We start from the raw sequence: 23,490 nt of genomic DNA, 5'->3' as shown, positions 1-23,490 counted from the left end.
TCGCTTTTCAGAGTCTCACTGCGTTCCCGGCCGATCACGCGACTCCCTCGTGGGCCCCCGATCAGAGACTACCCCAGACCTGCGCCGCGCGGCCGCCCGCCCACCACGGGGGGCTACCTTGCCATTTTTGCGGTCAAATTTTTGGGGGCCACCATCTTGGGCGCCATCTTCCTCGCCGCCCGCCACGTGCGATCAACGGGGGCCGCCATCTTGGCCACCACCCGCTACGCTGCTCGACGCGTATGACCTGCACGGGCAGTCATCGCGGGGCTGCCCCAGCACCGCCAACCACGTCACCGACTACCCTCAACTCAGTGCAGTCACCTTGGACCAGTCGCGACCCAAGCACCTCAGGAGCTCCTTGATGGCCGTCCGGGTTAACGGATAGGAGGCACCTTGCCTGTTCGGCTCCGGGAGCACCAAGAGCTTTATTCACCCAGATCTGGTAAGACGCTGTTTGCTGCCGATTATTCCCGAGGCAACAAACAATCTCCCTCGCCTCTGGGTCGCACTCAGTACAAATCCAAGGGCGCACTACTGCAACCGTAGCAATACAGGGCGCAGAGTATACTAATTTGCAATTGTATGTGCTCCCAGACCTCTGCGTGCCTCTCCTCTTAGGACTCGATTTTCAGTGCAATCCCAGGAGCCTAACTCTTAGTTTTGGCGGACCCCTGCCCCCGCTCACCATATGCAGTCTCGCAACCCTAAAAATCGACTCCCCTCTCCTCTTCGCTAACCTCACCGCTGACTGCAAGCCAGTAGCCACTCGAAGCAGGAGGTATAGTATGCAGGACAGGGCATTTATTAGGTCCGAGGTCCAGCGTCTCTTGCGGGAAGGAGTCATAGAAGCCAGCAATAGCCCCTGGAGAGCTCAGGTAGTGGTCGTCAAGACCGGGGAAAAGTTCCGGATGGTGGTTGATTATAGCCAGACCATTAACCGGTTTACGCAACTTGATGCGTACCCCCTTCCCTGATTGCAGACACGGTGAACCAGATCGCGCACTACCGCGTGTTCTCCACGGTGGATCTAAAGTCTGCATACCACCAGCTCCCAATCCACCCAGAGGACCGCCACTACACGGCATTTGAGGCAGACGGCCGACTTTTTCATTTCCTCCGGCTCCCCTTTGGCGTCACGAACGGGGTTTCGGTGTTCCAACGAGCGATGGACCGAATGGTGGACCAGTACGGGCTGTGGGTCACGTTTCCGTACTTGGACAACGTCACCATCTGTGGCTGTGATCAGCAGGACCACGGCGCCAACGTCCACCGATTTCTCCAAACCGCCCAAAAACTTAACCTCACTTTTAACAAGGAGAAATGCGTTTTCCGCACGACCAGGCTAGCTATCCTTGGCTATGTCGTGGGAAACAGGGTCCTGGGGCCCGACCCTGACTGTATGTGCCCCTCCTACAGCTCCCTCTCCCTCACTGTCCCAAGGCCCTCAAGAGGTGCCTTGGATTTTTTTCCTATTACGCCCAGTGGGTCCCCCAGTATGCGGACAAAGCCCGCTCACTATTTAAGGCCACCCTTTTCCCACTGTCAGTCGAGGCTCGCCAGGCCTTCAACTGCATCAAGGCGGACATCGCCAAAGCCGCCATGAGTGCGGTGGACGAGTCTGTCCCCTTCCAGGTGGAGAGCGACGCATCAGAGGTCGCTCTCGCCGCCACTCTGAACCAAGCAGGCAGGCCGGTAGCGTTTTTTTCACGCACTCTCTCCACCTCTGAACTTCGACACTCCTCAGTCGAAAAAGAAGCTCAAGCCATCGTGGAAGCTGTGCGGCACTGGAGGCACTACCTTGCTGGTAGGAGGTTTACCCTCCTCACCAACCAACGATCGGTTGCCTTCATGTTTGATAATTCGCAGTGGGGCAAGATCAAAAATGATAAGATCTTGAGGTGGAGGATCGAACTCTCCACCTATAATTACCATATAGTATATCGTCCTGGGAAGCTCAACGAGCCCCCAGATGCCATGTCCCGCGGCACATGTGCCGGCGCGCAAGATGACCGACTACAAGCTATCCACGACGACCTCTGCTACCCGGGGGTCACTCTGTTCGCCCATTACATCAAGGCCCGCAACCTGCCCTTCTCCACCGAGGAGGTCAAAGCTGTAACCAGGAATTGCGAAATCTGTGCGGAGTGTAAACCGCACTTCTATCGACCAGATAAGGCCCACCTGGTAAAGGCTTCCCAGCCCTTTGAACGCCTCAATATTGATTTCAAAGGGCCCCTTCCCTCAAATAATTGCAATACATATTTTCTCAACGTTATAGATGAGTTCTCCCATTTCCCGTTTGCCATCCCATGCCCCGACATGACCACCCCCACTGTTATCAGAGCCCTGCACAGTGTCTTCATCCTGTTTGGTTTCCCCAATTATGTCCACAGTGGCGATGAACTGCGTCAGTACCTGCTCAGTAAGGGCATCGCCTCGAGCAGGACTACCAGTTACAACCCCAGGGAAAACTGGCAGGTGGAGAGGGAGAACGCGACGGTCTGGAAGACCGTCCTACTGACCCTACGGTCCATGAATCTCCCGGTTTCCCACTGGCAGGAGGTCCTCCCCGATGCGCTCCACGCTATTAGGTCCCTCCTTTGCACGACCACAAACCAGACGCCTCATGACCGCTTGTTTATCTTCTCTAGGGGAACTACCACAGGGGCCACGCTTCCGTCCTGGCTGAGGACACCGGGTCCTGTCCTCCTCCGGAAACACGTTCGGACCCATAAGACCGACCCCCTAGTAGAGAGGGTCCAGCTCCTGCACTCGAACCCACACTATGCATAAGTCGAACACCCCGATGGCCGGCAGGATACCGTCTCCCTCCGAGACCTGGCGCCCGCAGGCTCCTCCACCACTACCACTACTGTACCCCCCCCCCACACTATACCCCACCCAGCCTCCCATGTCCTGCGCTCTCGCACCTATTTGTTTTCCGCGCTCCCTTCCACCCGGCACACCAGTCCGCAGGAATGAAGCTCTGGAAGAACCGCCCCCGGAGTACACCCCCGGGCCCGCACCAGACCCACTTCCACAGCCACCCAAAATGGCTGCAACACCAGTGCTTTGTCGGTCGCAACGTTCGATCCGGGCGCCGGACCGACATGAATTTGTGAACCCGTCACCCCCGCCGGACTTAATTTTTTTACAGGGGGTGAATGTGGTGAATGTATAAATACTGTTAATTCATCAGTATACTGTATTACGTTATATCATGTTATTAACCCTGTGGGCTCCATCTATGGGCCATTGCGTGGCTTCACCCAGAGGGGGAGATGTGGACCATGTACGGGCTCCGCCCATGGCTCCGCCCCTTATGGGAAGTATAAGAGCAGCAGACCTGTGGGACCGCCTTCAGTATTGTACCGGTCGCAGGCAGGCAAAGTTGTAAGCTGATTAAAACCACTGTTTACTTCGACATGAGTCTTTAAGTGAATTGATGGTCGCATCACCCCAATTAAATACCTTCCCATATTGTCTGTTCCTATCCCTCTCCATGACTATGGTAAAAGTTAAGGAGTTGTGGTCACTGTCACCAAAATGCTCTCCCACCAAGGCATCTGATACCTGGCCTGGTTCGTTGCCAAGCACCAAATCCAATATGGTCTCCCCCCTAGTCGGTCCATCTACATATTGAGTCTTTCCTGTACACACCTGACAAAATCTGCTCCATCCAAACCATTTGCACTAAGGAGGTTCCAGTCAATATTAGGGAAGTTGAAGTCACCCATGACAACAACTCTGTTACTTCTGCACTTTTCCAAGATCTGCTGCCCAATCTGTTCCTCCATCTCTCTGCTGCTATTGGGGGGTTGATTGAAAACTCCCAATAAAGTGACTGCTCCATTCTTGTTTCTGACTTTCACCCATACTGACTCAGTAGACAAACCCTGCTCGACTACCTCCTTTTCTGCAGCTGTGATTCACTCCCTAATTAACAGTGCCACTCCCACTCCTCTTTTACCTCCCTCCCTATTCTTCTTAAAATATCTAAACCCCGGAACATCTAACAACCATTCCTGCCCATGTGAAATCCATGTCTCCGTAATGGTCACAAGATCGTAGTTCCAAGTACTGATCCATGCTCGTAAGTTCATCTCCCTTACTCCTGACACTCCTTGCATTAAAACAGACACACTTTAACCCATTCCACTGAGTGCAACTTTGCCATATCAACTGTCTATCCTTCCTCACAGACTCACTGCATACTATTTATGTCTGTTCAACAGCTACCCTATCCTCTGATCCATCCTCTGGTTCTCCCCCTGCCATTCTTTGGCTGATTCCACAATCCGATGCTTCTAGTATGGAGTGGGGCTTGTGGGGAGGATAATTCAGTAAATCACAGTTGCAAAGTCTAATTTCCAGATATGCTTTCCTCTTGAATTACATTCCGGTGGCACGGGGGTTAGCACTGCTGCCTACCCCGCTGAGGACCCGGGTTCAATCCCAGCCCTGGGTCACTGTCTGTGTGGAGTTTGCACATTCTCCCCATGTCTGTGTGGGTTTCACCCCCACAACCCAAAGATGTGCAGGTTAGGTGGATTGACCACGCTAAATTGCCCCTTAATTGGAAAGAAAATATAAAAAACCCAAAAAGAATTATGTTCCATAGCCAGTTGTGGGAATTGCTGCTTATGTGTTTACATAGTGCACGTGACTTTCACGAGGTGAAGCTGGGAAGGTACACTTCAGGACGATACTTAATTACATAGAAATTATAACACCGCTCAAACTAGTCTTTCCATCTGTGTGTACCTGCCCAGTTTCCATAACTCTTTTATTTCCATTTCTGTCAATCACCTATTCTTAAATATTGACATGAGTCAGGCTGCTAGATAAGTAGCTGAGGGAGAAAAGAAAAGAAGTATGTGCATTTAGGTTTCTATGAAGTTGGATGGATTGGAAAGGTTTGCACTGTTTTCCTTGGAACAGAGAAGGGTGACATGATTGAGGTATACAAAATTGTGAGGGGTAGAGATAGAAAGACAGGAGAAACGTGCCTCCTTTGGCAGAGAGTTCAAAAACCAGGGGCGGAATTCTCCATCCAGTGACTCTGGAATAGTGAAACGTGATTGGGCAGAGAATTACACATGAGCTGGTACCGGACGCCTGATGGAATGCCGGTGCCTCGACAGCGGCGTGAATGCATTCTACTCCACATGTACGGTGAATATCGTTGGCGTTTCATTAACAGACTCGACTCGATATTCTCCAGGGCTCCCACGATGCACTGCAGGAGAAATTACCGATGGCGAGGTTCACTTCTGATTTTAAAAATTGGAAAACAGGCACGTAGCTGCTGACGGAGAGGGAGCAGTACGACATGTTCTCAGAGGCATGACCATGGGCTGTCAGTCCTGCTGCTGGCAGTGCTGGCTGGGCGGGTGTCTGCCAGGGCCGGGAAGGCGGAGGGTGGCGGCTAGGGGGAAGAGCAGACAAGCTGGGGTTGACCAAGGGTGGGCCATGAGGTCGGGATGACTCCCCGGGACCGGCGTGTCCAACCACAATCTGCCATTGCCGCAGCCTGCAAGACAGCCAACTTGCTGCGTAGCCCACTGACTGTCCATCATGGCCCATGGTTGCGCAGAGTGACACTGGCCGTATGGGCACCCTCACCCCACCACCCCTGCACTCCACCCCCACCCCCCCACAACTGGGTGCCACCTGCCCGGGCATCACAAGGCCTTTCACCCCTTGCAGACAATGGACTTCGGAATTTAACCTGGAATGGTGGCCTTTATCCTAGCTGCCACAGCCCTGGTGGATGCACTGAGGCTGTATAAGCAGGAGCTGCTCAGGGAGAACCCTGCAGCACCAGCACCTGCCCCAGAGGAAAGGAGCCAGCCGGTGAGAGCCGGTCGCCCAATAGGCCGAGGAGGAGGTGGGAAGGAGGCGCCGCATCAGGCCTCGAGTGTGTACCAACAACGTCCGTCATTCGAGGACCTGGCAGAACGGGCATGCTGTTGAAGACTCCGGCTGAGCAGAGGGAACCGTGCGACATATATGCCGGATCATGGCTCACCTGGCACCGTGGGGGTATGGGGGAGGACATCCCTTCCGGTGGCCGTCAGCTCGCCCTGAATTTTTACGCCATGGGGTCCCTCCAGGTGCCGAGAGGGGATTTGTCCAGAATCTCAGAGCCCGGTGCACAGGTGAATCTGCACCATCGTGGAACATAGAACATAGAACATTACAGCGCAGTACAGGCCCTTCGGCCCACGATGTTGCACCGACCTGTGAAACCACTCTAAATCCCATCTATACTATTCCCTTATCATCCAGATGTTTATCCAATGACCATTTAAATGCCCTTAATGTTGGCGAATCCACCACTGTTGCAGGCAGGGCATTCCACGCCCTTACTTCGTCCTGAGTAAAGAACCTACCTCTGACATCTGTCCTAAAGCTATCTCCCCTCAATTTAAAACTATGTCCCCTCGTGCTAGCCATCACCACCCGAACAAAAAGGCTCTTACTGTCCACCCTATCTAATCCTCTGATCATCTTGTATGCGTCAATTAAGTCACCTCTTAACCTTCTTTCTAACGAAAACAGCCTCAAGTTCCTCAGCCTTGTCTCATAAGATCTTCCCTCCATACCAGACAACATCCTGGTAAATCTTCTCTGCACCCTTTTCAATGCTTCCACATTTTTCCTATAATGCGGCGACCAGAACTGCACGCAATACTCCAAATGCGGCCGAACCAGAGTTTTGTACAGCTGCAACATGACCTAATGGCTCCGAAACTCAATCCCTCTACCAATAAAAGCTAACAAACCGTATGCCTTCTTAACAACCCGATCAACCTGGGTGGCAACTTTCAGGGATCTGTGTACATGGACACCGAGATCTCTCTGCTCATCCACACTACCAAGAATCTTACCATTAGCCCAGTACTCTGTATTCCTGTTACTCCTTCCAAAATGAATCACCTCACACTTTTCTGCATTAAACTCCATTTGCCACCTCTCAGCCCAGCTCTGCAGCTTATCTATGTCCCTCTGTAACCTGCAACATTCTTCCGCACTGTCCACAACTCCACCGACTTTAGTGTCATCCGCAAATTTACACACCCTTCCTTCTAAGCCCTCCTCCAGGTCATTTATAAGAATGACAAACAGCAGTGGCCCCAAAGCAGATCCTTGTGGTACACCACTAGTAACTGAATTCCAGGCTGAACATTTCCCATCAACCACCACCCTGTCTTCCTACAGCTAGCCAATTTCTGATCCAAACTGCTAAATCACCCTGAATCCCATGCCTCCGTATTTTCTACAATAGCCTACCATGGGGAGCCTTGTCAAACGCTTTACTGAAATCCATATACACCACATCAACTGCTTTACCCTTGTCCACCTGTTTGGTCACCTTCTCAAAGAACTCAATAAGGTTTGTGAGGAACGACCTCCCCTTCAAAAAACCATGTTGACTCCCTAATCAAATTATTCCTTTCTGGATGATTATAAATCCTATCTCTTATAAACCTTTCCAAGACTTTGCCCACAACAGAAGTAAGGTTCACTAGTCTATAGTTACCGGGGTTGTCTCTATTCCCCTTCTTGAACAAGGGGACAACATTTGCTATCCTCCAGTCTTCTGGCACTATTCCTGTAGACAATGACGACATAAAGATCAAAGCCAAAGGCTCAGCAATCTCCTCCCTAGCTTCTCAGAGAATCCTAGGATAAATCCCATCTGGCCCAGGGGACTTATCTATTTTCACACTTTCCAGAATTGCTAACACCTCCTCCTTATGAACCTCAAGCCCTTCTTGTCCAGTAGCCTGTATCTCAGTATTCTCCTTGACAACATTGTCTTTTTCCTGGGTGAATACTGACAAAAAATATTCATTTAGCACCTCTCCTATCTCCTCGGACTCCATGCACAACTTCCCATGACTGTCCTTGACTGGCCCTACTCTTACCTTGTCATTCTTTTATTCCTGACATACCTATAGAAAGCTTTCGGGTTATCCTTGATCCTACCTGCCAAAGTCTTCTCATGTCCCCTCCTGGCTCTTCTTAGCTCTCTCTTTAGGTCCTTCCTAGCTAACTTGTAACTCTCGAGTGCCCTAACTGAACCTTCACGTCTCATCTTTACATAAGCCTCCTTCTTCCTCTTGACAAGTAATTCAACTACTTTAGTAAACCACGCTTCCCTCGCTCGACCACTTCCTCCTTGCCTGACAGGTACATACTTATCAAGGACACGCAGTAGCTGTTCCTTGAACAAGCTCCACATTTCAATTGTGCCCATCCCCTGCAGTTTCCTTCCCCATCCTATGCATCCTAAGTCTTGCCTCATCGCATCGTAATTGCCTTTCCCCCAGATATAACTCTTGCCCTGCGGTATATACCTATCCCTTTCCATCGCTAAATTAAACGTAACTGAATTGTGGTCACTATCATCAAAGTGCTCACCTACCTCCAAATCTAACACCTGTCCTGGTTCATTACCCAGTACCAAATCCAATGTGGCCTCGTCTCTTGTTGGCCTATCTACATACCGTGTCAAGAAACCCTCCTGCACACCTTGGACAAAAATGGACCCATGTGAAGTACCCGAACTATAGCGTTTCCAGTCAATATTTGGAAAGTTAAACAACTACCCTGTTACGTTCGCTCCTATCCAGAATAATCTTTGCAATCCTTTCCTCTACATCTCTGGAATATTTCAGAGGCCTATAGAAAACTCCCAACAGGATGACCTCTCCTTTCCTGTTTCTAACCTCAGCCCATACTACCTTAGTAGACGTGTCCTCATCAAACGTCCTTTCTGCCACCGTAATACTGTCCTTGACTAACAATGCCACCCATCCCCCTCTTTTACCACCTTCCCTGAGCTTACGGAAATATCTAAACCACGGAACCTGCAACAACCATTCCTGTCCCTGCTCTATCCATGTCTCCGAAATGGCCACAACATCGAGGTCCCAGGTACCAACCCATGCTGCAAGTTCACCCACCTTATTCCGGATGCTCCTGGCATTGAAGTAGACACACTTTAAACCACCTTCCTGCCTGCCGGTACACTCCTGCAACTTTGAAACCTTACTCATGACCTCACTACTCTCAACCTCCTGTATACTGGAGCTACAATTCAGGTTCCCAACCCCCTGCTGAATTAGTTTAAATCCTCCTGAAGAGCATTAGCAAATTTCCCCCCCAGGATATTGGTACCCCTCTGGTCCAGGTGTAGACCATCCCGTTTGTAGAGGTCCCACCTACCCCAGAATGAGCCCCAATTATCCAGGTATCTGAAACCCACCCTCCTGCACCATCCCTGTAGCCATGTGTTCAACTGCCCTCTCCCTATTCCTCGTCTCGCTAGCACGTGGCATGGGGAACAACCCAGAGATAATAACTCTGTTTGTTCTAGCTCTAACATTCCACCCTAGCTCCCTGAATTCCTGCCTTACCCCCCTATCCCTTTTCCTACCTATGTCCTTGATGCCTATGTGGACCACGACTTGGGGCTGCTCTCCCTCCCCCTTAAGGATCCCGAAAACACGATCCGAGACATCACGGACCCTGGCACCTGGGAGGCAACACACCAACCGCGAGTCTCTCTCATTCCCACAGAATCTTCTATCTATCCCCTAACTATGGAGTCTCTAATAACTAATGCTCTACTCCTCCCCCCCCTTTCCTTCTGAGCAACAGGGACAGACTCTGTGCCAGAGACCTGTATCCCATGGCTTACCTCTGGTAAGTCTCCCCCCCCCCCCCCCACTAGTATCCAAAGCGATATACTTGTTACTAAGGGGAACAACCACAGGGGATCCTTGTACTGACTGCTTCCTCCCAGCCCCTCTCACCGCCACCCATCTATCTTCATTCTTCGGAGTAACTACATCCCTGAAGCTTCTATCTATGACCACCTCTGCCTCCCGAATGATACGAAGTTCATCCAACTCCAGCTCCAGTTCCCTAACGTGGTTTCTGAGGAGCTGGAGATGGGTGCACTTCCCACAGGTTAAATTAGCAGGGATACTGACGGCGTCCCTCACCTCAAACATTCTGCAGGAGGAACATTGCACTGCCTTCCCTGCCATCCCCCCTAGATAACTTGCGGATAAAACAAAAAAAAGAAAAGGACGAGCTTACCTGATATTCACTCAACCCCTTAGTTTAGAGGAGTGTCTCGGGTTTAGCAACCGCCCAACCTATATACAGGTACTACACACCTTCCCAGAAATCCCCACGGCCGACTTCGGTTTCCTGCTGCTCTGAAACAAAAACAACTCCGAAAAAAAAAGCTAGTTAAAAAACAAAAATTCAGCTTACCCTCCGTTCTCCTTACCAAAAAATCACTCCCCTCTCTGCCTGCTCCACTGGAAGAATGGAAGCCCTTTATGCCCAGTCGGCAGAACATATCAAATGCAATGTGGCCAAGCCCACCAGGACTTCCTGGGCAGCCGGGTTCACCTCCATCGCCGGGATGCCCCAAGTCCAGGGAGTGATCAACGGAATGCATGCCATGGGCCGGTCTTCACAAACCGAAAGGGGTTCCACTCGATGAATGTGCAGCTGGTATGTGACCATGAGCTGCACATCATGCACGTCTGCGCCTGATACCCGGGCAGTGTGCACGACACCTTCATCTTGGCACACTTGATGGTTCCTGACCTCTTCGAGGCACACCCCCGGGTGAGGGTTTGGCTCCTGGGCGACAGGGGTTCTTCACTGCGGTCGTGGTTGATGACGTTTATCTGGAGGCCACAGACCGACGTGGACTCCCGCTACACGGCCTCCCATGCAGCGACCAGGAGCATGATCGAGCAGTTAATCAGCATCCTGAAGATGTGGTTCAAGTACCTGGACTGCTTTGGAGGGGCCTTCCAGTATACCATTTGACTTACACGCCTCACTATGGGGTGTGGGCCTTGGGTTGGCAGTAACAGCCGGTCTGGTCCATAGAACATAAGAACATAAGAACTAGGAGCAGGAGTAGGCCATCTGGCCCCTCGAGCCTGCTCCGCCATTCAATTAGATCATGGCTGATCTTTTGTGGACTCAGCTCCACTTTCCGGCCCGAACACCATAACCCTTAATCCCTTTATTCTTCAAAAAACTATCTATCTTTACCTTAAAAACATGTAATGAAGGAGCCTCAACTGCTTCACTGGGCAAGGAATTCCATAGATTCACAACCCTTTGGGTGAAGAAGTTCCTCCTAAACTCAGTTCTAAATCTACTTCCCCTTATTTTGAGGCTATGCCCCCTAGTTCTGCTGTCACCCGCCAGTGGAAACAACCTGCCCGCATCTATCCTATCTATTCCCTTCATAATTTTAAATGTTTCTATAAGATCCCCACTCATCCTTCTAAAGTCCAACGAGTACAGTCCCAGTCTACTCAACCTCTCCTCATAATCCAACCCCTTCAGCTCTGGGATTAACCTAGTGAATCCTAGGATGGAGGAAGATGACCTGCTCTGCAATGTGCTCTGGTGCTCCGTGTCGTTTGACAACGTCTGACTCCTGCCCATGGTAGCACTTTCCACTGTCCACCTGGATGATCCCTGCATGTGAGCTGGCCATTCTATCACATGATCCCAGTGAACACTTGGGGTGACGGAGGTGGGGATGGGGTGCGGGGGATTGGGGTTAGAGGGAGGGGCGGGGTACCGGGATGATGTGCAGTGTCCAACCCCGGGGCCCTGGCCTGTGCCCGCCTCCAACATCCGCCATCTCCACCATCCTCACCCAGCGCCTCCTCTGTAGTCAGCCCAACCCACACACCCTTCTGAAAGAGCATCGAGGCAGTTTGGAAGTTTTGTGCATTGGTGTTAATGTTTAACAGGTGAACATCTCCATGATGGTTTTTTCCCAGTCCCTCATGCTATGCTGAGTCCTGCACCTATGGCAGTTAACTTAACCTTTCTGGCCTGACAGCCCTCACGCTCTGACTAGGTGGATCCCCAGGTGGTACATTAGGAGTGGAGGCGGCCTGCTGTGACTCCTGCCCTGTGATCTGGCTCCTCTTTGGCGGCCATCCTGCGGAGCGACCGGGCCTGCATGGGCCCGGCAGTCGCTTGGATGTCCCAGGTATCGTGGTGCCACCCTGTTCTGGCCGCTGCCCGTCAAATGCGGCAGTGACAGGAGAGGAGGCGGGGGGGGGGGGGGGGGGGCTGTGTGTGTGGGGGGGGGGGGAGTCCAAGGCACTGTGGTGATCCAGCACCTCCCCTAGATCAGCTCGTCCCACGGGGTGACCGATGGCCCACGAGCTAGTCCTTGGAATGGGGGTGCGACCAGAGCGAACACCTGGGGCTCACCCGCAACCTGACGCTGCCAGTCCTGAAGGCCTTCTTTCGTCACGGCCATGGAACACAGCCACCAGGCCACCTCCTTCTGGGACTGTGCCACATCACTCCGTGATTGTGCCACCTCCCTCTGTGACTGGTTCAGGTCAGCTAGCGCCCACGCAATGCCATCGACGCCCTCAGCCATAACCAGTTGTGACTGGGCCGAGCTCTGGAGCTTGGCCCAGGGCCAAATAAGGGGATCAGGGGTTAAGTGGAGAAGGCAGGAGAATGGGATGAAAATATCAGCCATGATTGAATGGAGGAGCAGACTCGATGGGCCGAGTGGTCTAATTCTGCTCCTATGTCTTATGGAGCACCGCTACAGTGTCCAGGTGGCCTTACTACATAGCTGCCTGTGACAGGGCAGCCCTGTCTTGTGCCTAGGCCACCGCTTGCACAGAGTTCTCCAGCCTTGGACATCCTTACTCATGGCCCTTGCCCCCCTAGGCCTCCACTGGGAAAGCACCCATGCGGTGTTGGCCTGGGTGGCAAGCACGGTTGGTACTGCCTCCTGCCCCTGCAGGCGGTTGGACTCCTCCAACTGCACCAGCAAGCACTGGATGGTCGCTGACACTCCTCATGTATTCCCGGCTCTGCGTTTGCATCTCCTTTATCGATAGGACCGCCCTTTCCAGAAGCCCAAGGCCAATCTGGATGGCAGCTAGTCCCTGAGGCTGGGCTGCCCTCTGACTGTCTGTCCTCTCAGGTGTTCCTACCTCCACCTGATGTACTGCTGCAACCCGCTGAATTTAAGCATATTGCTAAGCGGAGGAAAATAAACTAGCGAGGATACGTGTGGTGCGCATCAGACAGTACCCCAGGAGCCTCTTCATTAACATGCCCAACCGAGGTGAGTGTCTCTGGGATGGTGGAGGGTGTTGGTGACAGCTGTGACGGAAAGACAGTGTTGTCCCCAGGCTGGTGCTCTGGGGTGTCTTGGGTTAGCATTTGGGGGCTCGCAGCGCTGTCTGTTGCCGACTCCTCATTGGAATCCGCTTGGGGTTCAGGTCGGAGGAGGGGGACATCAGAAGGGCCCGCCTCGTCGCCAGGTGATCCTGGAAGGCACAAGACATGACGCATGATTGGATTATGGGTTGGGGTGGTGAGTGTTGTGGTGTGGGGGAGGTGGGGTGGTATGGGGGTGATGTGGTTAAGGTTGTGTGGGGGGTCGTGCCACCTGTGCCAGAGGGACACTGCAATTCAGCGAGGCTTCACTTGGTTGCCTGATGTCAAATTCCGCCTTGGCAACTACCCTCTCTCCGGCCTCCTGATGAGGTTACTGACGAGGTCCAGTTTCCATGGTGGTAAGCGGCCACAGGCCTGGCAGCCCCCTTCCGGTCTTCTCTTTCTCTGCGGTTATGCGCCGCCTTCTGTGTGGGGTGGGGGATGGTGCCAGGGCATGCTGCTGCCTACTCACCCTGCCCGCCTTGAGGAGGTTGTGCAGATTCTTCCTGCCCTGTTGTCCGGTCCTGGCAGCGGGACCCATGGTACTCAATGCCTTTGCCACCTGCGCCCAGGCCAGTGTACGGTGGCGGCCTCCTTCCCACCCCGGGGAACAGGGAAGCCCACCTCTCTTCCACGGCGTCCAGCAGGGTCTCAAGTTCTCCGTCCGTGAACCAGGAACCGTGCCGTCTCTGTGTTGCCATCCTGTTGGCTGGGACGAGTGTGTGTGGAGAGTGGAATGCTAATACCCGGATGCAGCTTGTCAGCCTCTCGAGTGCAACCTCGGCCCAGCAAATCGGATACAGTTTTTAACTGGAATCGATCGAGTTCCATGTGGCACCGGTGCTAGCCCATTAACGGAACATGAATTTATCCGGGACTGGCGCTAATTTGGTTGCCGTATAAATCCACCGATTCAGTCCCGGTGTCAACACTTAAGGTGCGATTTTCCCAAAAGGGAACAAAGTCCCCTAGCGAGCATGTTTAGCTGCGTGTTTCCTGTCACTCGCAGTGCCGAGAAACACATGGCTGTTCAATGTGACCCGTGCTGAATAAGGGGCATGAACGGGGTACGCACAACCGAGGTTGCGTGTAGCCCCGTTTTGCACAGTGCGGAGCTCTGCTCACCTGAACTCCTTATTGTAGCGATAGATCGGGACGCCATTTTTAAGTAGCGTCCCGATCTCCGAGTCCCTCAAAATGATCCCCGACCTCCGCCCCCCTAACCCTAATGCAATATGGGAGAGCCCCAGCACCCATGCTGGGCAACTCTGGCCCGATCGCACGGGGGCAAAAAAAAATGCCAGCGTGGCAATGCCAACCTGGCACCATGGCAGTGTCCACCCCACCTATAAGTGTCACCATGGCAGGCCAGGCTGGCACTGTCAGGGTATCCTGTTGGCACCAGCTGTGCCAGGGCACCACCCTCATGAGTGCCATTCCCTCTGGTCCCTGTTTGTGGGGACCAGTGCTGCTGAATGGTGCTTGCTGTAGATCTCTGAGACGAAGGGGCTGGATCCCAAAGCCTCAGTTACCTCTGGAATCAGCACATTAGAGCGAGGTTTACTGCCTCGCTCTAATCGGCAGATTTGCTAAAACGTGATCCCGCCCATTGTGGGTGGGATTGACATCGTAATGTCTCGCGAGATTGAGTTCTATCTTGCGAGGCGTTCCAACCTAGGTTGATCCCAGGAGCGGGGTCTCCCGGCTTTCGACAGCCATGCTGCGGTACGGTGAGCTGCTTTTCTGGCGCAGCGTTGCCGTTGGATTGCACCCTTAGTTTCTGAAATGGAGAATCCCTCCCCAGATTCAAGCTATCTGGCAGAAGGATTAGAGAGGACATGAGGGAAAACATTTTTTACACAGAGGGTGGTGGGTGTCTGGAATTCGCTGCCCGAGTTGGTGGTGCAGGCAGAGACCCCAAACTATTTTAAAAGGTACCTGGATCTGCACCTTAAGTGCAGAAAGCTGCAGGGCTATATGGGCCATGTGCAGGAAGATAGGATTAGAAAGGGGACCTGAGTGTCTTTGGGTCAACATCAACAAAGTGGGCTGAATGCCCCTTCTGTGCTGTATCTTTTCTATGGCTAAGGAGTCTGGAGTTATGGAGCATATGGCAGAGAGCAGTTGACCGGAATGGCCTGATTCTGTGATGTTATTTCCATCAAATTTTATGCTCCTGCTTCTCTGCTGGAACTCTGTTGGAAGTGCGGTGGATACTATTTATTTGCCTGCTCAGAATCTCTGCTGCACCTTCAAATGAAGCTGCAGTGGCGGAATGGGAGCAGCTCCAAGGAAATTGCTGACCATGATCTCTGATCCACTTACTTAACCGTAAGTGCAATCCACAGCAATGCAAAAAACATGTTTGGTTCAAAATCTCTTCCATTTGATTTTTACATCCAAGTCCCTTCATTCTAAAACCCTCAGTCCCATCCCTTTATAATTGTAACAAGCATTTTCAAAGGCCTCACAGATATCCTCTGTTCTAATGAAGATAGTTCCAATTTTTGTAGCCTGTGCTGTGTTTTTCTATGTTCTATATGTTCTGTGTATTCACATTTGAATTTCCTCACACCGAGCAGCATCATACTGAATCTCCGCTGTGCCATCTCTGTCAGCTGAACATCCTTCCTACACAATGGGGCCCAAAGATGCTCACCACCACCTTCTTAAGAGCAATTAGGGATGGGCAATTCGGGATTTGGCCTTGCCAGCAACACCCATATCCCATAAAATATTTTTTTTAAATCCCGCATATTACTCCAACGGTGACTTTATAAAAAAAATATAGTTTCAATATAGATTCCGTATCACATCTCAATTTTATAATCTATGCCTCACCATAAATCACAGTGTTGCTTTAACTTTTTTATGGCCTTATTGATTGGAGCTGCTGTTTTTACGGCATTGTGAACCTGAATACTCAGTTTGCTTTCATTCTCCATTTTATCTAGCTTTCTCTATTCAAAGTAGAACCATTACTTCCTTCAACCAAAATATATTAACCTCACTTTACTGACATTGAATTGCATCCGCCATTTGTTTGTTAGCCGTTTCACCACCTCCTTCACAGCTTCCTTTTTCTCCTCAGCGCTATTTGACTCCTATTTTAGTGTAATCTGCACCTCTAGATTCCCTCTAGCTCCGTAACAATTCATTGATGTATACGGTAAACAGAAGCAGCCGAGGACAGAACCTTACAGGACAAAGCAACCCGCTTCCAATCACTCTGAGAAACTGTTTTTCTTTCATTCTAACCGTTTCCTCCTTTCTGACAAGTTTTTAATCCAATTTGCTGCCTTTCCTATAAATTACTTGGTTGAAGGAATAGAGAGAGAGCTGTATATCTAAGTTTGCTGACAACACAAAGTTACGTGACACAGTAAATCGTGTAGATGAGAGCAGAAAGTTGCAAAGAGACATTGATAGATTAGGTGAGTGGGCAAAAATTGCGGCAGTTTAATGTGGAAAAGTATGAGGTCATCCATTTTGGACCTAAGAAAGATAGATAAGAGAGTATTTTCTAAATAAGGAGATGCCAGGGGCTGAAAATGAGCACAGAGATTTAGGAGTCCAAGTACAGAAATCAATAAAAGCTGATGGACAGGGACAAAAGATAATTAAAAAGGCTAATGGAATGTTGGCCTTTATCATAAGAGGACTGGTGTACAAAGTGTTGGATCTGATGTTCCAGCAGTACAGTGTTCTGGTGCGATGCCATCTGGAATACTGCATTCAGTTCTGCTCTCCCACCTCAGGAAGGATACGCTGGAGAGGGTGCAATGCAGATTCACCAGAATGACGCATAAACTAAAATTGTTAAATTATCGGCATAAATTGCATAGATTAGGCTTGTATTCACTTGACCGTAGAAGATTAAGTGGTGGATCTATCAAGTGTTTAAGATGATTTGATTTGATTTAATTTGTCACATGTGTTAGTATACAGTGAAAAGTGTTGCTTTTTGCATGCTGTACAAACAATGCATACCTTACATAGGGAAGGAAGGAGAGACTGCAGAATATAATGTTACAGTTATAGCAAGGTGTAGAGAAAAGATCAACTAACACGAGGTAGGTTTATTCAAAAGTCTGATGGCAGTAGGGAAGAAGCTGTTCTTGAGTCGGTTGGTATGTGATCTCAAAGTTTGGTATCTTTTTCCTGACGGAAGAAGGTGGAAGAGAGTATGTCCGGGGTGCGTGGGGTCCTTAATTATGCTGGCTGCCTTTCTGAGGCAGCGGGAATTATAGAGTCCCGGGAATTATAGATAGAGTCAATGGATGGGAGGCTGGTTTGTGTGATGAACTGGGCTACATTCACGACCTTTTGTAGTTTCCTGCGGTCTTGGGCAGAGCAGGCTCCATACCAAGCTGTGATACAACCAGAAAGAATGCTTTCTGTGATGCATCTGTAGAAGTTGGTGAGGGTCGTAGCTGACATGCCAAATTTCTCTAGTCTTCTGAGAAAGTAGAGTCGGTGGGCTTTCTTAACTATAGTGTCGGCATGGGGGGACCAGGACAGACTGCTGGTGATCTGTACACCTAAAATCTTGAAGCTCTCGACCCTTGATGTGACCATCAATTCACAAGACACATGGTTGGAAGTGAACAGTGGTTTTAATAATCTCACAACGGAGCCTGCCTACGACGAGATGAACTGGCAGGCAGGCTCAGACTGCTAAGCTTTATACAACTAGTTGGTAGGAGGAGCCATGAGCGGAGCCAAGGGTGGAGCCCAGTACAAACTCCCGTACACTCCCAGTACATCTCCCCCTAGGGGCAGAGCCGCGCAACTGCTCGTGTGCCGAGCTTACACAGACATAGTACATCATATGTAATAACAGTGTGAATTACGCTACTGTGATTCACCACAACCCTTTCTACTTCGTTCCCATTGATGTAGACAGGGGCATGTTCTCCACTACGCTTCCTGATTAACAACTTTGTAAGGTAGTTAAGCTGTTAGACAAACTGTTTCTTCTGGTGGGAGAGGTCAGAACGAGTTGGTATAACTTTTAAAATTAGTTCTAGCGGTTCAGGGGTAATGCCAGAAAGCACTTTCATGCAAAAAGCAGTGGAAGTCTGAAACTACTCCAAACCAGCCTCACCTGCCCCCTAACTAGCCCTCCCCCTCAAAAAAAAAGGGGCGGTTGAGGCGAGGTGAATTGAGACTTTCAAAACTGAGATTGATAGGTTTTTGTTAGTATTAAGACTTATGTAACTAAGGTGAATAGATGAGGTTACGATACATATAAGCCATAATCAAGATGAATGATGAGGGGCAGAGTGACTGCTTCCTGTTCCTATGTTTCTTTCTATGTTTCCTTAATTCCATCTGCCTTAAACCTTTCCGCCTTTCCACTGGTATTTGGTGAAAGTTCATGCACGCCACCACCTTCACTCACATTTCCTCACCTTGATTAGTTTCCCCATTTATTGTACCCCTTTTCTTGCTTTTTGGTCCAGAGAATAGAAGATTTCATAGAATCCCTGCAGTGCAGAAGGAGGCCATTTGGCCCGTAGACCCTCCGAAAGCGTACCCTATCTAGGCCCAATGTCCCGCCCTATCCCCATATCCCCACCTAATCTTTGGACACTTAGGGAAAATTTAGCGTGGCCAATCCACATAACCTGCACATCTTTGGACCTTTTCATTTATTTTTTTGTTCCGTTTATTAGTTGTTCTCCGCTTTCTCTGCCGCAGTTTTTAATTCAATCTTTCCTCATTTTATTCCTCTCCGTGCTTTTATGCTTCTGCCACAACTTCTGTAGACATGGATTCAGCTCCCAACATGCACACTGATGGCACCCAAATTTACCTTTCCCTGACCTCACTTTGCAGCTCCATTGCCTCTGTGCAGTTAGACTGCTTGTCTGATATCCAGTCTTGGATGAGCTGCGGTTGTTTCCAGCTAAACACTGGGAAGACCAAAATCAATGTCACCATGAGCTGTATCGTTGTCATTAACCCCATCGCTTTCTCAGCCACTATCTAGGTTGAGCCAGACTGCCCATAACCTCAATATCAAAATGGTTGTGAAAAAGTTGTTTAATGTGCTGTACAATACCCCGCTCCCGGTGCCCCCCCCCCCCCCCCCCTGCACCCGTAGCCTCTGGGAAGCCTCCAAGCTGCTAAGATCTGCTGGAGCAAAACTGATATTGCCCTCTAAATGTCCTGGCCGCTCCCTATCGTCTCCATCAGCTCCGGGTAACCAACTTCCAGAGTCTCAACATCAAGTTGGCACTCAGCTATGTCCTGGGATCTAGCAGCCCTCAGGCTGCTGTCTCGCCTGGTGGTTCCTGCCTCCACCTGATGTACATCATCAGCTGTGTGGTGCTCACCAGAAGCCTGTTCACTAACATGTCCCCCCGAAGTGCATTAAATGCGCTGTTGGGGGGGTGGGGATGACGGCCGTGCCGGGACCATGGTTGCATCCACAAAGCTCTCCTCCGATGTGGTCTCGGAGTCAGGAGAGGGGGCCACCCAGGATGGACCGGCGCTGTTAGCTGGAGGACCTGTGGGAGAATGGACATGTGGTCAGTGGGAGCGATGGATCAGGCAGTAAGGCAATCACTACTCACGTTTGACAGGTCCCCTGGGTGGAGCCCGGTGGTTCTTCATCTCTACGGTGTGCGCCAACCTCTGCGTGGGTGACCAATCTAGCCTCGGCCCTCCCAGACACCTCCCAAGCCTGCTCTACGAAGGAAGTGAGAATTCTTATTTCTGGCACCGCTCCACCAGTCTGGGTCCTCTCCCGCCGATTGTGGGAGAGCTTTTCCTTTTTTTAAAATAATTTTATTGGAATTTTTTACAGAAAATATAAAAATATAACAACAAGTATAGCAACAAGCAGTAATATGCAACTAACAGCCCCATAACACCCACAATTCCCCCCATACCGTAACATCACATGTATCACACTCCCCCCCCCCCGCCCCCCCCCCCCCCCCCCCGCCGCCCACCCCCCCCCCCCCCCCCCCCCCGCCCGCCCCCCCCCCCCCCCCGCCCGCCCCCCCGCCCACCCCCCCCCCCCCCCCCCCCCCCCCCCCCCCCCCCCCCGGGTTGCTGCTGCTACTGTCCCAGTACCCTATCGTTGAGCCAGAAAGTCGAGGAAAGGTTGCCACCGTTTAAAGAACCCTTGCACCGATCCTCTCAGGGCGAATTTAACCTTCTCAAGCTTAATGAAGCCCGCCATGTCATTGATCCAGGTCTCCACGCTTGGGGGCCTCGCGTCCTTCCGCTGTAGCAAAATCCTTCGCCGGGCTACTAGGGACGCAAAGGCCAGCACACCGGCCTCTTTCGCCTCCTGCACTCCCGGCTCTACCCCAACCCCAAATATCGCGAGTCCCCATCCTGGCTTGACCCGGGATCCCACCACCCTTGACACCGTCCTCGCCACCCCCTTCCAGAACTCCTCCAATGCCGGGCATGCCCAGAACATATGGGCATGGTTCGCTGGACTTTCCTGAGCACCTGGCACACCTATCTTCACCCCCAAAGAACCTACTCATCCTCGTCCCAGTAATGTGGGCCCTATGCAGCACCTTGAATTGGATGAGGCTAAGCCGCGCACACGAGGAGGAAGAATTTACCCTCTCCAGGGTGGGAGAGCTTTTCCTGAGGAGACACAGAGAAGGCATTGTTATCCACAAGCATGGTTCAGTTGTGGGAGAGTGAGTGTGAAGGCGGGGTTGGGAGAGGGAGGTCTGGGGGTCACTTGGAGAGTTGGGGGGTGGATGCTCCCAGGGGAGGGGCATGTTGGTGTCTACTCACTCGTGCTACCAGGTGTAAGTCGGTGTCCTTTTCCTGCACTGCTGGCCAATCCGCTTGGTCATACTGTGTGAACTAATGGCTTCCGCCACATTCCAGGCTGCCTTTTGGCTCACCCTTTGGGACCCCCCAGGGAACAGGACATCCTTCCAGTTCTCCACTGCGTTGAGGAGCATCCCCGAATCTTGGGGCTGGTCTCCTCAGCGCCATTATTACGAGCTGGCTGGGGTTGGCTGAACAAGTGCAATTTTAAGTGCTGCTTGACCTTGTTAGCGGGGGGCTTTCCCGTGAATCAGCTGGCGAAGTGTTATTTGTGATGAGAAGCCTGTGAGACCTCATTCAGTGGACCAATTAACGTTGAATAGTGTTGCCGGTTTCGTTGGGCCAAGCGGCAGGAAGCTTGCGGCAATTCCCGCTCGCTACTATCCTTCGAAATTTTTCCGGATAATCGCGCCCATAGATCATTTAGTTTTTACTGTTGCGCAGTTTGGGTTGGTGAGTTTCATAGTATTCAAACTTATTCCAACTTATTGGTATATTTATGTGATTGATTCGGTGTGTTTTTTAAAGTAGACTTTACTTTTAAACGATCCATAAATCCTGTGTCATAGCCTTTCAATGGTCTTTAATAACTCTGGGGATGCATAATTAATATTCTGTCTGCAGTGTAAATTGGTGATGTAAATTTTAAATTAGAACATTACCGCTCTAAGCACTTTCATGACAGTTTGTCTTTTTGAATTAATAGTATGAATCACCCAATAGACAGGCCCAATGCAGCAACCATCCCTGATCCAGCTTGGACATTTCCACCAACATTCATATTTCAAGCTAGAATTTCCATAAACAGACACATTCCATTGGGAATTAAAGCCTCTGTGTTAATTGAGTACCACGTACGCATCAGTAGTTGACTCCAAGTTGTGACGTACAGCTCACTGAGTAAGCGGGATGCCTGAAATGTCTTGCTACCTCCAAAGGTAGGAGGCCCTCGGATGCGGCGGTAACATCCCTACCTCTGAAGTTCCGGGTTCAAGCTCAATGCCAGGACCTGTTGGCCACGGAAGGAGCGTTCATACCGCGGTTCACCGAGCCAACAGTCCTTCCACTATTCCCCAGAGGGTTTCCCCACCGTGTGCATGAAGATACACGTTAAAAAAAATCCTAAAGTGAAAAATTATTTTTTACCTGAGCAATGTAGACAGGCTGCAATTTATTGACGAATAAAATAATAACTACAAGCAAAAATGACAGTCGCATACTAATACTGAAATAACTGATTGTTCAATAACTCATTTGTACAGTATGTAGACTTTGCTGACAGAAATACATCACTCTTGTATTGTCTCTTAATGATGCCTCAGAAACAAACGCCCTAGAACTCCTGGGGACTCTGTCAGTATCAAACCGTATCTTTGGCAGAAGACCTGTGGAGACCCCACCAAAAATAAGAGCACAATGGTTGTCCTGAGTTCCCACCAAATCCAAGAGGTTCCTCTTTGCTGTAGGCAAATGATAGCAAATGAGCAGTTCAGGGGCTGAGACACATCATCGCAAAAGGCCTCCTTAGGTTTAACTGGCATATCAAAGAAGAACAGTATGATGAAGAGTATCTCGGCCTCCACATGGGTGAATGTGGCCCCCAGGGTAGAATCCAGGCCAGGTAAGAGGACTGAAGTCCCAAGGAAAAGAATATTGAAATATACATTGAATATTAAAATATACATCTATATATATATATAGATATATATTTTAAATGTTTTTATTAAGGCATTTATATATACACCAAACACAACCAAAACCAAAAAGAGAACAAACAGGAAATCTCATAACAAATAAGTAGCCAACACTTGCTCCCCACCCTCCCCGCTGTGCCTCCCACCCGCTCTGTCTCCTTTTTGCAAACCCCAAATCCCTCCCCCCTCCCCCTGCTGTCTTAACTATCCTGGTAGAAGTCGATAAATGGGTTTCCACTTCCCGGCAAACCCTTCCACCTACGCTCTCAAAGCGAACTTGATTTTTTTCCAGCCTAAGGAATTCCGCGAGGTCACTCACCCACCCCGTGATTTCCTCACACAGTTTCTCACCTGTAAGTACCAGACCCCGTTCCCACTGGGCAGCTTATACTCCTCGACCAGTCGCTCCAAGCTCAGGATGCTGCCCCCCATGAATAGGTCCCCAAACTGCTTAATCCCCGCCCACCGGCACCCCTGGAACCCCATGCCCAGCCCCCCCCCCCCCTCCCCCCCCCCCAACCGAGGCCCCTTCCAGCCCCGGATGATGGCCGCCACTTCCCCCACACCCTCAGGGTTGCCATCACTACCGGACTTGTGGAGTACCTAGCCAGCGAGAACGGCAGAGACGCTGTTAACAGTGCTTCAAGCTAGTGCCTTACATGAGGCTGCATCCATCCGCTCCCACACCGACCCCTCCCCCACTACCCACTTCCTTACCATA

The 23,490-nt window shown here is 50.8% G+C and overlaps 1 protein-coding gene across 4 annotated transcripts in view; it reads left to right on the top strand.

The window, feature by feature from the left end:
* Positions 1–23,490, top strand: part of LOC119954523 (armadillo-like helical domain-containing protein 4) — a 261,993-nt gene that overhangs the window by 17,117 nt on the left and 221,386 nt on the right. For 2 of the 4 annotated variants that reach the window (XM_038779831.1, XM_038779823.1), the window contains exon 1: positions 22,618–22,696. The exons of the other annotated variants lie outside the window; for them this stretch is intronic. In XM_038779831.1, the coding sequence (XP_038635759.1) occupies positions 22,633–22,696 (64 nt within the window). In that variant the 5' untranslated portion in view covers positions 22,618–22,632. Of the gene's footprint in view, positions 1–22,617; positions 22,697–23,490 lie in introns of those variants that run through there. 4 annotated transcript variants of the gene reach the window in all.

This window comes from Scyliorhinus canicula, chromosome 2 (assembly GCF_902713615.1).
Source record: "Scyliorhinus canicula chromosome 2, sScyCan1.1, whole genome shotgun sequence".
Classification (NCBI taxonomy): Eukaryota; Metazoa; Chordata; class Chondrichthyes; order Carcharhiniformes; family Scyliorhinidae; genus Scyliorhinus; species Scyliorhinus canicula.
This window is presented reverse-complemented; position numbering and strand designations above follow the sequence as displayed.